This window comes from Phyllopteryx taeniolatus, chromosome 10, assembly GCF_024500385.1.
Source record: "Phyllopteryx taeniolatus isolate TA_2022b chromosome 10, UOR_Ptae_1.2, whole genome shotgun sequence".
Lineage (NCBI taxonomy): Eukaryota > Metazoa > Chordata > Actinopteri > Syngnathiformes > Syngnathidae > Phyllopteryx > Phyllopteryx taeniolatus.
Genome location: NC_084511.1, coordinates 4,285,608 through 4,298,263, shown reverse-complemented (window position 1 = coordinate 4,298,263; position 12,656 = coordinate 4,285,608). Strand labels below are relative to the sequence as shown.

The 12,656-nt window shown below is 42.6% G+C and overlaps 1 protein-coding gene and 1 long non-coding RNA gene across 7 annotated transcripts in view; both read right to left on the bottom strand.

Annotated features, from left to right (window-relative positions):
- Positions 1–12,656, bottom strand: part of trappc11 (trafficking protein particle complex subunit 11) — a 178,816-nt gene that overhangs the window by 108,147 nt on the left and 58,013 nt on the right. For all 6 annotated transcript variants that reach the window (XM_061787998.1, XM_061787993.1, XM_061787995.1 and 3 more), the window contains exons 11-15: positions 2,711–2,804; positions 2,516–2,595; positions 2,342–2,420; positions 2,042–2,096; positions 1,788–1,933 (exon numbers count right to left, since the gene is read on the bottom strand). In XM_061787998.1, the coding sequence (XP_061643982.1) occupies positions 1,788–1,933; positions 2,042–2,096; positions 2,342–2,420; positions 2,516–2,595; positions 2,711–2,804 (454 nt within the window). The remainder of the gene's footprint in view (positions 1–1,787; positions 1,934–2,041; positions 2,097–2,341; positions 2,421–2,515; positions 2,596–2,710; positions 2,805–12,656) is intronic.
- LOC133484859 (uncharacterized) lies at positions 5,324–12,656 on the bottom strand. The gene is made up of 2 exons (XR_009790515.1): positions 5,975–12,656; positions 5,324–5,719 (listed from the first exon to the last, which is right to left on the bottom strand). It is a non-coding gene; the product is annotated as an uncharacterized LOC133484859 (long non-coding RNA).

The following is a 12,656-nucleotide window of genomic DNA, read 5'->3' as shown; positions in this document are numbered from 1 at the left end:
ACCACTTTGGCTCAGGAACACTTCAGAAAACCAATGTCAGTAAATACAGTTCGGCGCTACATCCGTAAGTGCAACTTGAAACGATACTATGCAAAGCAAAAGCCATTTATCAACAACACCCAGAAACGCCGCCGGCTTCTCTAGGCCGGAGCTCATCCAAGATGGACTGATGCAAAGTGGAAAAGTGAAGGGCTGTGTTAGTGCCAATGGCATGTGTATCTTACACATCTGTGAAGGCACCATTAATGCTGAAAGGTACATTCAGGTTTTGGAGAAACATATGCTGCCATCCAAGCAACGTCTTTTTGAGGGACGCCCCTGCTTATTTCAGCAAGACAATGCCAAACCACATTCTGCATGTGTTACAACAGCGTGGCTTCGTAGTAAAAGAGTGCGGGTACTAGACTGGCCTGCCTGCAGTCCAGACCTGTCTCCCATTGAAAATGTGTGGCACATTACGAAGCATAAAATACGACAACAGAGACCCCGGATTGTTGAACAGCTGAAGCTGTACATCAAGCAAGAATGGGAAAGAATTCCACCTACAAAGCTTCAACAATTAGTGTCCTCAGTTCCCAAAGGTCTATTGAATGTTGTTAAAAGAAAAGGTGATGTAACACAGTGGTAAACATGACCGTGTCCCAGCTTTTTTGGAACGTGTTGCAGCCATAAAATTCTAAGTTAAAGATTATTTGCTAAAAACAATAAAGTTTATTAGTTTGAACATTAAATATATTGTCTTTGTTGTGTAATCAATTAAATATAGGTTGAACATGATTTGCAAATCATTGTATTCTCTTTTTATTTATATTTAACACAACATCCCAACTTCATTGGAATTGGGGTTGTAAATGGACACATTGCTCCAGCTTTTGATCGGATCAGTTATCATTTTTTTTTTAAATTTTATTTTCTGATCGGTGATTGGGCCCAAAAATCCTGATCGTGTAAAGTCTAATAATAATTTTAAATAAGATATCTCGGCACGCACAGGGTATGAAATAGGAATTCACGTACATGGCGATTGTGAATATGTGGGTTTAAGATGTGTATGTACAGTATATATGTGGGCATGCATTTTTAACTACTCTATTGTGAAAACAAACAAGTAACATTGCTGATATAAAATAATCTTAGAGGCCACTTCTCTTGGTTGACATATACATTATATGTATACATACATTGGTTGCAATACCTTTTTCATTAATTTCTGGTTTTAGGACAGTCCTGTGTGTGGCCGTGTATTATATTTTCTCTCTTTATCACTCCATCTTTCTTTAGAGGAGCGCAGTTTTAGCCACACTAGCCGCTAGTAGCTAGGCAGCCGCTACAATGCCTATCTGAAGTGCTTGAAGCTACTTGTAGTTCTTTACATGGAGGAAAATAGTACAATTGTGTGGTGGGTGTTTTGTTGAACAATTGTGACGTTTGTCGCCTTTTAATGATGTGTAGGTCGGATGCGAGGCCCATGAGCGTACATATTGCACTCCACGTTTGAAAAGAGGCCTTGGTCGGATATGAAAAAAAATCTGAATTGTACTGTTCACATTGACATGACAAAATCAGGTACATGCCCCACTAGGCAAAAAAAATAGACTCGACCTGCAGCATGAACATTGCGTAACTGACAGTCATTTGCTGGACAATTGCAAATGGGGCATTGACGGAGAATTGAGCACAGACCAAGTGTGTCAAAGGCAGCTGTCAGAATGACTACGCTAAATTGATATTCAGAAATTAATTATACAGATTATGGTTTCAGTATTCAGCGTAAAAACAATGCTTACCTCTGCCCAGGAGCTCCATACAGAATATGATATAATCTTTGACACTAGCCATTAGGTAGGCACACTGCAGAGCTGTGGTTAATATGGCTGTCTGGATTCCACACCAGCGCTCTGTGCGATAGTCACACATCACATAGTCCAACAGTCTACAAACACATTTAGCTCACTGGTAAACATCCAATCACTCAAGCAATGGCAATAAAATACCAGATTTAAATCTGACACTGTACTGTCCATCAAAACGATTGACATACTTGAGGGCTTTAGCATAATCTTGAGCGTGGTAGTACTCCTCTCCCATTTGCACCACTAGGGAAAACAGAAACAAATGAAGAAGTATAAGCACAACTGGTGCCAGTATAGTTATTTTTAATAATATCTTATTCACAGTGGAAAAAAGTATGGCCACCTCTTTTGAAGAACCACTTTTAGCAGCATTAACCTTAGTTACTTTATGCTCAACATTTTCACGCTGAACGCTTGCCCTAGATCACTATGCAAGTTTCATTTGTGAGCTCCAATCATGGCCTTACTTACAGCGGAACCTTACTTACTAAGATGACTTTTCATTCTTGGGCATTTGTACTTCTTAAACTGGGCAACAGCATTGCTGAGAAGAGTTATTATCAGCTCCTGTACAAACAGATTATTTAATGTTTTAAACAGCATCAACAAAAACATCATACTTTATCTGATATTAGGTGACAGTCATGTTTGCATGTACTTACTGAATGAGGGATACCCCTTTCGTTGAGCTGCAATGCCAGAATTCCCTTCCGTTCTTTGTCTAGGTCAGGAGGATCAATACCTAAACATGCAAGTACATAATAATAATTATTTTTTAAACGTCTTCTTATGTTTTCAGGTTAGAGGTCTCAAATGAGATAATCTAATGTGGTGTAGATAATATATGATTCTCGTACTCTGGTGTCCTTGTCTCCATGGTCTTTGGCCATAGTAGTCCAGTCCCCCATTCGGCATGTCCATAGGGTCGGACGAAGGATATATTGCTCCAGCCTGAAACATAAACCATGACATCTTGACCTAGGTGGTAAAATGAATTTGCTGGAACATGCTCTATTCATCTTCATGTGACAGATTACCAATCAATAATGGATAGGCAACGTTACTTGGTTTTTGTAATGTAAAATCTAAAATCCTTTTCCACTTTTAATGTGACCAATAACCTGTTTAGAAAACAATTAAAAACAGTATTGTTGGTAGAGGAACTAAAAATAACATTTAAGTGCCTGTTGAATTAAACTAGTTAGCCGGAAACTGCAATAAATAAAGGGACCAAGGTACATTACGTAAGCAGTAATAACAAAGTCTGCATCAAACATAACTACGCAAAACATGCCCAAACTGTTAACGTGAGCCACTAACATCCCGAATGGACACAACAGCATGGGACACTGTGTCTTGATGCTTTCCACCATTAAAATCATTAATGATATTCATAATAATAACTAGAGTTGCAAGCTATAAAGGACCCTCGCACCCCTGTTGGGGTACTTGGCACATTGGCGTACTGGCATGTTCGGGTACCGGCACATTGGGGTACTGGCATATTGCGGATCCATTGAATTGAAATGCACACCACACTTTTCAGATTATAGTTGTGTAAAACCGTATATCATTTTCATTACGCTTCACAATTACAGTGGCTGAAACCAGTCCCTACTTCTGGTTAACACGTCACCATTTTTCTCACTACATATATTTCCAAAGGTGCTATTGACAAGAAAATTTCACCAGATGTTGGGAACAACCCAAGTAACCCATCCATACAAAAAAAGTAGAACAAATTAGCTCAGAAATGAAGTTGTGTGTAATAATGTAAAATGAAACCGGGAAAAAGTATTGAACACGCCAACTGGTATTTATTTAATACTTTGGACAAAAGCCTTTGTTTGCAATGACAGGTTCACGACGCCTCCTGTATGGAGAAACAAGACACATGCATTGGTCTGGTGTGAATTCGGCCCATTCCTCCACACAAGCAGTCTTCAAATCTTGACGGTTCTGTGGGCTTCTTTTATGGACCTTGAGTTTCAGTTCTTTCCATAGATTTTTAATTGGATTCAAGTCAGGTGATTGGCTGGGCCATTCTAGCAGCTTTATGTTTTTCTTTGAAAACAATTGAGAGTTTCCTTGCCAGTATGTTTTGGATCATTATACTGCTGAAATGTCCACCTTCGTTTTCATTTTCATCATCGTAGATGGCAGCAGATTTTTGTCAAGAATGTCTCGGTACATTTGCCCATTCATCCTTCCTTCAATAATGTGAAGTTTACCAGTACCATTTTCTGAAAAGCAGCCCAGCACCATGATGTTCCACTTCCGAACTTTACTTTTAGTATGATGTTTTTAGGGTGATGTGCAGTGCCATTTCTCCTCCAAATGTGGTGTGCATTATGGCATCCAAAGATTTCAATTTTGCTCTCATCAGAGCGCAAACTCATGAAACTTTGCGCACACACCAAGCCTGGCAAACATGTCCATACTTAAGTTTTGTGGTGCAATTTTTAAAAAAATGGCTCAGTAGCACCCCCGACAAATTTTCAAAGCAGCAGCCCTGGCTGTACGTTTCACCAAGATCTACCAAAATTAGGAGGCATATGGAACAGCCCAAGACCTTGAAAAAACTCTCTTGGAGCCATACCTTAAACCCCACAGGAAGTCGGCAATTTTGAATTGACTTTCCGATTTCTACCAATTTTTCACATTTTACAGCCATCATATTTTTACAAACACCTACAGATTTTATCCAGTCGAATTCAAACTTTGAGTGTCATCTAAATATCTTGAAGATTAAAAGTTATCAAACTCTTAATTTTACATAATGTTGTTGCCGTGGCTGTTTGCCAGGAAAACAATGCTTTTTTCAGGGTCTAAACATGCACAAAAACTCACCACACTTTGCAGACACATCAAGCCCAGCAAAAGTTTGAATATTTAACGTTTATTGCGTAATTTCTAAAACATGGCACAGTAGCGCCCCCGACAAATATTTCACAAAGCACCACCGCTTGCACCTTCTACCAAAATTGGGAGGCATATGTAAAAGCCAGAGACCTACAAAAAGTCACTTAGAGTCATACCCTAAAGCCAACAGGAAGTCCACCATTTTTTATTTACTTTTAAATTCTGACCTATTTGTACCCTTTAACATCCGTCATATTCTTACGAACCCCACCTACAGAGTTTATCCACTCAACTTCAGACTTTGGGTGTCTCATCTAAACATTTTGAAGATGAAAAGTTATTCAAACCTTTTCATATCGTTTAACGCGGTTGCCATGGCTACTTGCTGTTTGCTACGCTGTTGTCTTGTGCTGCACATAATTTCGAAGTGGCGATTGACTTCTCCAAATCTGGGACATTAAAAGTTGTTAAAAGCTTTTCATTTCTCCGTACTATATGACAAGGGGTCACATTAAATTTTGCATATAAAATTTCCTTTGCCACAAAACAGGAAATGCTGAATAACTCCACTGCACATGCTCCCAAAAAATCCCAAACATGTCATAATAGTCAGAATCAGAATCATCTTTATTTGCCAAGTATGTCCAAAAAACACAAGGAATTTGTCTCCGGTAGTTGGAGACGCTCTTGTACGACAACAGACAGTCAATTGACAGAGAACACTTTTGAGACATAAAGACAAGTCACGCCCTGAACACATATGTATGACAATATTCCATTGTACATATAGCGCCACCTAGTGGCGACAAAAAACGTCTTCCTTTAGATTTTAACTCATTCCCTGCCAATGCCATCCAAAGACATCATTCAGAAACCATCTATTCCCTGCCAATGCCGTCTAAAGACGTCAGTGGCGTTTTTTAACGGGGGTGGGTAGGGGAGGCTCTTGTGCGGTTGATGTGTGATCGTCAAGCCTCTGGATAACTGCAATGAGGAATGGCACCCTGTAGAGGGCAACAATTTGTTGAGATGAACGTCTCTCCCTCAGAGGAAGAAGAGGAAGAAGAAGCAGGAGGCGGGGTGCAAGAGACAATGAGAAAAGGCAAGCATAATGGTAGAAAAGAGAGACGACAAAATGAAAAAAATCTAACAAAAAAGCTTTCGGTACTAGAAATTTATTGCGCCAAAGCAATAAAAATATTCCTGCGACCGACAGGAATGACGCCTTATATCATGCAGGGGAATAAAGAATGACGCACCGAACCAGAATTACGCTCCGAGCTCATCGCTTTGTTGCCAAGCTATCGCCCAAAATGCCGGGCCATATAACAAGATCCTCAGCCGCTTGCCAGGTGATCATCTGCCGACCAGGATACGAGTAAATGGAATCCGGAATCGTCAGATGAGTGAACTCCCTCTGCATCGCCAGCCGAGCTTCATCCCTCCGGATCATATGGAGACGAAGGTAACTCGTTTGCAGCTCGCGTTAGCTACATTTAGCGGGCAAACACGCTCCTTCAATCATTGTTGCATAAAAACACAATTTTGTCACACTAGTTCACATTACGGCGGCACGGTGGCCGACTGGTTAGAGCGTCAGCCTCACAGTTCTGAGGTGCGGGGTTCAATCCCCGTCCCCGCCTGTGTGGAGTTTGCATGTTCTCCCCGTGCCTGCGTGGGTTTTCTCCGGGCACTCCGGTTTCCTCCCACATCCCAAAAACATGCATTAATTGGAGACTCTAAATTGCCCGTAGGCATGACTGTGAGTGCGAATGGTTGTTTGTTTCTATGTGCCCTGCGATTGGCTGGCAACCAGTTCAGGGTGTACCCCGCCTCCTGCCCGATGACAGCTGGGATAGGCTCCAGCACGCCCGCGACCCTAGTGAGGAGAAGCGGTTCAGAAAATGGATGGATGGATAGTTCACATTACAATGTAACATCTGTTGCCAGTACTGATTTCAATTTTCCATTTCGTCCATCTTGCAGGATTCAACACCCTTGAGTCTAACGTCTTCTATGATTGCGACGAAGAAAAGTAATGTTGTTTTTTTTAAACCCTTGCAATACACGTCATCAATAAAAAGTATTCTCTAGTAATGGTATGTATTTTTTAAAACTTACAGGTTATACATCCAGCAGACGTTCGACTCCCTGTATGCAGTGCAGACAAAAAAGGTAATTGAAAGCTTTTTTTATTCCATGTACCACGACAGCAATTTCAACAATGTATTTGTTTCTAAACTGCACAGGTTGTGGTTCGAGCAGAAGTAGGGACTGGTTTCAAGGACAATGACAACCACACAAGATCCCATTCACCGCCACCAAAGAATTAAATTCAAATGTGGATAAAACTTTGCTAGATTTTATGCGCAAGGTAATAAAAACCTGGACTATTGAGAAAACGGTAGAAGAGGGGAATTTGGAGGAAAAAAAGCACAAGTGTGGGAGGCCCATTTGTTCATGCATTTTTGTCTAATGTAAATTCTGTACATATACGTGTAAATAAATTATTTTTCTGTCAAAAGTACTTTCTCAGTGTTGTTTTATGTTCAGATGTTTGAGATTTTCCCTAAAGGAAAACAAATATTGTTGTCAAAGTTCTGCTTGATCTGTCTGCTTTCACAAAAAGGCTTTTTCATTTTTTTTCTTCCAGAAACACATTTGGCTGAAAGTAGCCTATATTTGACTGCTAATTACTAAAGAACGGTATAAGCTAGAGACAAACATTTTTTTCTGATGAAAGAAGAAAATCTAATCTTTCTTTAGGTGGTTTTGGTATTTACATAGTCATAGTACACAATATTCTGTGGGGCTTGAAATATGAGTGAAATTGCTCGAAAATGCCTGGCAGTCGAGGGGTTCCCTGCTCAGGAAACTGCTGGCAGTTTAATGTACAGCGGTGAGCACGTTTAGCACATCCACCTGATTTTTATTTTTTTTTCCCAGTTAGGGGAAAAAGACCTTGATCATGCTTTGCTGACGTCTTGGTAGAAGATGTGGTCGCGGCCGCGAGGCAAAATGTGATGACTTAACATGACATCAAAAGCTGTGACTTAACTCCAGGTGGTCAGATCTTTTCTAAATTTCACACACTTGACAGTCCATGCTTAAAGGGCTCTACAGAACAAATATTAGTCTTACTAATTGCGCCACCTAATGGCACAAGGAAATGACATTTCATACTTTGTTGTTCTCCTGCTAGCAGGTTAATATTTGCACAGCGGACTGTTAACGCCTTCATGATGTCACAATACAAAGTTTGTGAGTTTTCAAGCAAAGCTGTTGCCATGGCGACACGCTGTTTGCTGCTCTCTTTGTGAAGAAACCAGTTTTAAGTGTCTAAATATGCATGCAAACTCGTAAAACTTTGTGTACACACCAGGCGATAGTGGCCCCTACAAATTTTCAAAAAAGCAGCCCTGGCTATACGTTTCACCTAGGACTACCAAAATTGGGAGGCATAGGTAACAGCCCAGCGGCACGGTGAACTGGTTAGCATATCTGCCTCACAGTTCTGGGGCATATTCTCCGTGAGTTTTCTCCAGGTACTCCAATTTCCTCCCACATTCCAAAAGCATGCATGATAGGTTAATTGAAGACTAAATTGCCCGAAGGTGTGAATCTGAGTGTGAATGCTTGTTTATTTATATGTGGCCTGCGATTGGCCGGCGACCAGTTCAGGGTGTGCCCCATCTCTCGCCCAGAGTCAGCTGGGATGGGCTCCAGCACGCCCGCGACCCGAGTGAGGATAAGCGGTTCGGAAAATGGATGGATGGATGGATGTAGCAGCCCAAGCCATACAAAAAAAAGTCTCTTGGAGCCATACCCTGGAGGTGGGGCTCGAAGGCGAGCGCCTGGCACAGCCCGAAAGGGTAACGTGGGTCCCCCTTCCCATGGGCTCACCACCTGTGGGAGGGGCCATAGGGGTCAGGTGCAGTGCGAGCTGGGCGGTGGCTGAAGGCAGGGACCTTGGCGATCCGATCCCCGGCTACAGAAACTGGCTCCAGGGACGTGGAATGTCACCTCTCTGTGGGAGTTGAAACTCCTTCTGACAGGGGATTCTGCAAGAGTGTAGGGAGCGTAGATTCGCGAGGTGGATGGAGGAAAACGGCAATCTGTATCTGTATCCGGATTTGCGAAAGTTGGTGAAAGAAAGTCCGGAGTAGCCTTCATAATGGTTAGTAAGTCTCCCCTTGTGTAAGTGAATCGTGTAATGTCGCCAAAGACGAGCAAAAAACACAAAAACAAAAACAATAGAGAGCGCGTAAACCGAGGCGTCCACATGGGTAGGCACCATCTTGAGACCATTCAGTATAATCAAACACAGCTGGACTCCAATGAGTTGTAGAACCATCTCAAGGATGAAGAAATGGACAGCACCCGAGTTAAAAATATGAGTGGTACAGCAATGGGTCTGAATACTTATGGCTGTGTGATATTTCTTTTTTTTTTTTTTTTTTTTTTAATAAATCTTCATAACAATCTTCAGGGGGATACAACCCCCTGATACGGGCTGTTCGGTCCCTGTACGACCGGAGTCAGAGTTTGGTCCGCATATCTGGCAGTAAGTCGGACTCGTTTCCGGTGAGGGTTGGACTCCGCCAAGGCTGCCCTTTGTCACCGATTCTGTTCATAACTTTTATGGACAGAATTTCTAGGCACAGCCGAGGCGTAGAGGGGGTCCGGTTTGGTGGCCTCAGTATTGCATCTCTGCTTTTTGCAGATGATGTGGTTCTGTGGGCTTCATCAAGCCGTGACCTCAAACTCTCACTGGAGCAATTCGCAGCTGTGTGTGAAGGGCTGGGATGAGAATGAGCACCTCCAAATCTGAGACCATGGTCCTCAGTCGGAAAAGGGTGGCATGCCCTCTCCAGGTTGGGGATGAGATCCTGCCCCAAGTGGAGGAGTTCAAGTATCTTGGGGTCTTGTTCACGAGTGAGGGAAGAATGGAACGGGAGATTGACAGGCTGATCGGTGCAGCGTCTGCAGTGATGCAGACTTTGTATCGATCCGTTGTGGTGAAGAAGGAGCTAAGCCAGAAGGCGAAGCTCTCGATTTACCGGTCCATCTACATTCCTACCCTCACCTATGGTCACGAGCTTGTGGGTCATGACCGAAAGAACAAGATCCCGGATACAAGCGGCCAAAATTAGTTTCCTCCGCAGGGTGTCCGGGCTCTCCCTTAGAGATAGGGTGAGAAGCTCGGTCATCCGGGAGGATCTCAGAGTAGAGCCGCTGCTCCTCCACATCGAGAGGAGCCAGATGAGGTGGCTGGGGCATCTGATTTGGATGCCTCCCGGACGCCTCCCTGGTGAGGTGTTCCGGGCACGTCCCACCGGGAGAGGACCGGGAGAATTGTCTTGAGATGTTACACACCAAGTTTGAAGCGAATCGGATGAAAACTATAGGAAGAGTTCGCAAAAGTATAAACCCTGAAAAAAATGCCAAAATGTTCCACAATTTTCCTTCAAAAGGTCATAGTTCACTTCCGGTTGGAGTTACGATATTGCGCGCATTGACTTTTTTGTGCGTCTGGTTCTTCTCTATATGCGTACCAATTTTCAGAGCCGTAGGTCAAACGGATCACCGAGTTGTCCTTTGATGTTGTTTAGGCATGGTTCTAGGAGGGACTGTCAAGCTATTTCACCTGAAAACATGAAATAATCAAAATTTCATGTGCGTGCCAAATTTCATTAGTTTTCATGCATGTTTAGTGCCTCAAAAATGGCCTTGTTTGTGATGACTACAATAATAATAATAACAATAATAATAACAACAGCTACAAGCAGCTATAATCAGGCCCTCACACCCCGCCCCCGTTGGAAGTTTGAGGTCCTGGCAGGTTGGGGTATTGGCACGATGAAGTAAGGGCTGCAAATGGCCCCCGGGCTGTAGTTTGGACACCACGCTGTAGGACAAGTGCAAAAGTATGACCCATGCATATGTTGGAAAAATTTCCGGCTGCACAAAATGAGAGGACCGGCTGCAAATGACCCCTGGGCCATAGGTTGAACACTCCTGCTGTCAGAAGTGCAAAGCCGTGTAAAAGGTTATATTGAGAAAATGCGGGCCACACAAAAATGGGGGATGGCCCGCAAATGGTCCCCAGGCCATAGGTAGGGCAACAATGCTGTTGGACAAGTGCAAAGCCTTCTCAAAGGTTATATTGAGTAAATGCAGTTGTTGGGGGGGGGGGGAAAGTAATGAACTCCTAGGGCTACTACATTACTGTATGTATTGTTGGTAATTATGGTGGGACTTTTAAGTACTGTGAATGTTACATTTAAAAGGCCGTGGATCGTTTTCTGTTGAGTTTAGGACATGGGTTGCAATTACAATTTTGTTCGTGTAGGGGTGTTACACGCGTGTAGGAATTTTTCGTAGGTGTGAAACAAACCGCAAATAGTTCTTTGAACTGTCACCATGTCCTGTATAGTGGCGACATGAGAAAAGCTACGGTTGAAGAGCTGCCACCGTCATATGTCGGGTTAAAAAAAGCTTTTGATAACTTTGAATGTCCCATGTGTTGAGATCAAACTGACCAAGTTTGAAGTCAATCGGATGAAACCTGTAGGACAAGTTCGCAAAAGTGTGACACCTGTAAATTTTCCAAAAGTGTACCTTTAAAAGCTCCTAGGTCAGTTTCTGTTGTAATTACAATTTTGTTGTACTTTCTACAAATACAATAGGGACCTCGCAGGTCACCTGCTCAGGCCTTAATAATTTCTACAAATACAATAGGAACCTCGCAGGTCACCCGCTCGGGCCCTAATAATAATAATAGTAAGAAGAAGACGAATTTCGACAAATACAATAGGGACCTCGCAGGTCACCTGCTCGAGCCCTAATAAGAATAATTTCTACAGATACAATACGGACCTCGGAGGTCACCCGCTCCGGCCCTAATAATAAGAATAATTTCTACAGATACAATAGGGACCTCGCGGGTCACGTGCTTGGGGCCTAATAATAATTCCTCCTGGATAGCGCCTGTGACGCTCACTAGTCTATATCGCCCAACCCTGATTAGAATCCTAGATTGTCCATACATCCATTTTCCATACCGCTCATCCTGACTCGGGTCACGGGCGTGCTGGCACATATCTCAGTTGACTCTGGGCAAGGGAGGTGCATCCTGAACTGGTCGCCAGCCAATCGCAGGGCACAAACAGATAAACAACCATTTGAACTTACATTTACACGTATGTACAATTTAGTCTTCAATTAACCTACCACGCATGTTTTTGCAATGTAGGAGGAAACCGGACTACTCGGAGAAAACCTACACAGGCACAAACTCCACACAGGCGAGGCTGGATGCGAGGCCTGGGTCCTCAGAACCGTGAGGTGGATGTGCTAACCGCCACTGCTAGATTATGCTACAAGTAACCAGTATCGTTCAGAACAGTGCGATGAACTGTTTCCCCAAATTGTTCAATAAGATCAGGGATACAGTATAAACACAGTTCAAAATGCAACACAAATTATAGAGTTTGCATGTTCTCCCTGAGCTTACGTGTATTTTTATTCTCAGTACTACGGATTCCTTCCACATTCGTAAAACATGCATTAATTAATTGAAGACAAAATGTTTTAATTGGTGTGAATGTGAGTGCAAATTGTATGCCACCTGTGAATGGCAGGCGACCAGTCCAAGGTGAGATAGGCTCAAGCTCACCCGCAACCAGAAGTGAGGACAAACATTATAAAAAAAGGATGGATTGAATAAAAAATATGAAAACAGGCATCTGAAAATCTCTTGAAACAAGTTCTTACAGTCTTTTGACGATTAACAATTCCTTGTTTCATTTTCAGCCAGAAAACCAACTCAAAATTGTGCCAAAGGTCTGATTAATTTTAGGTAACTAAAACATGTACAGTAAAAAACAAGTGAAATGGAAAAGAGGTCAAGGAAGCAAATTCACATTCATGGCTCCTTCA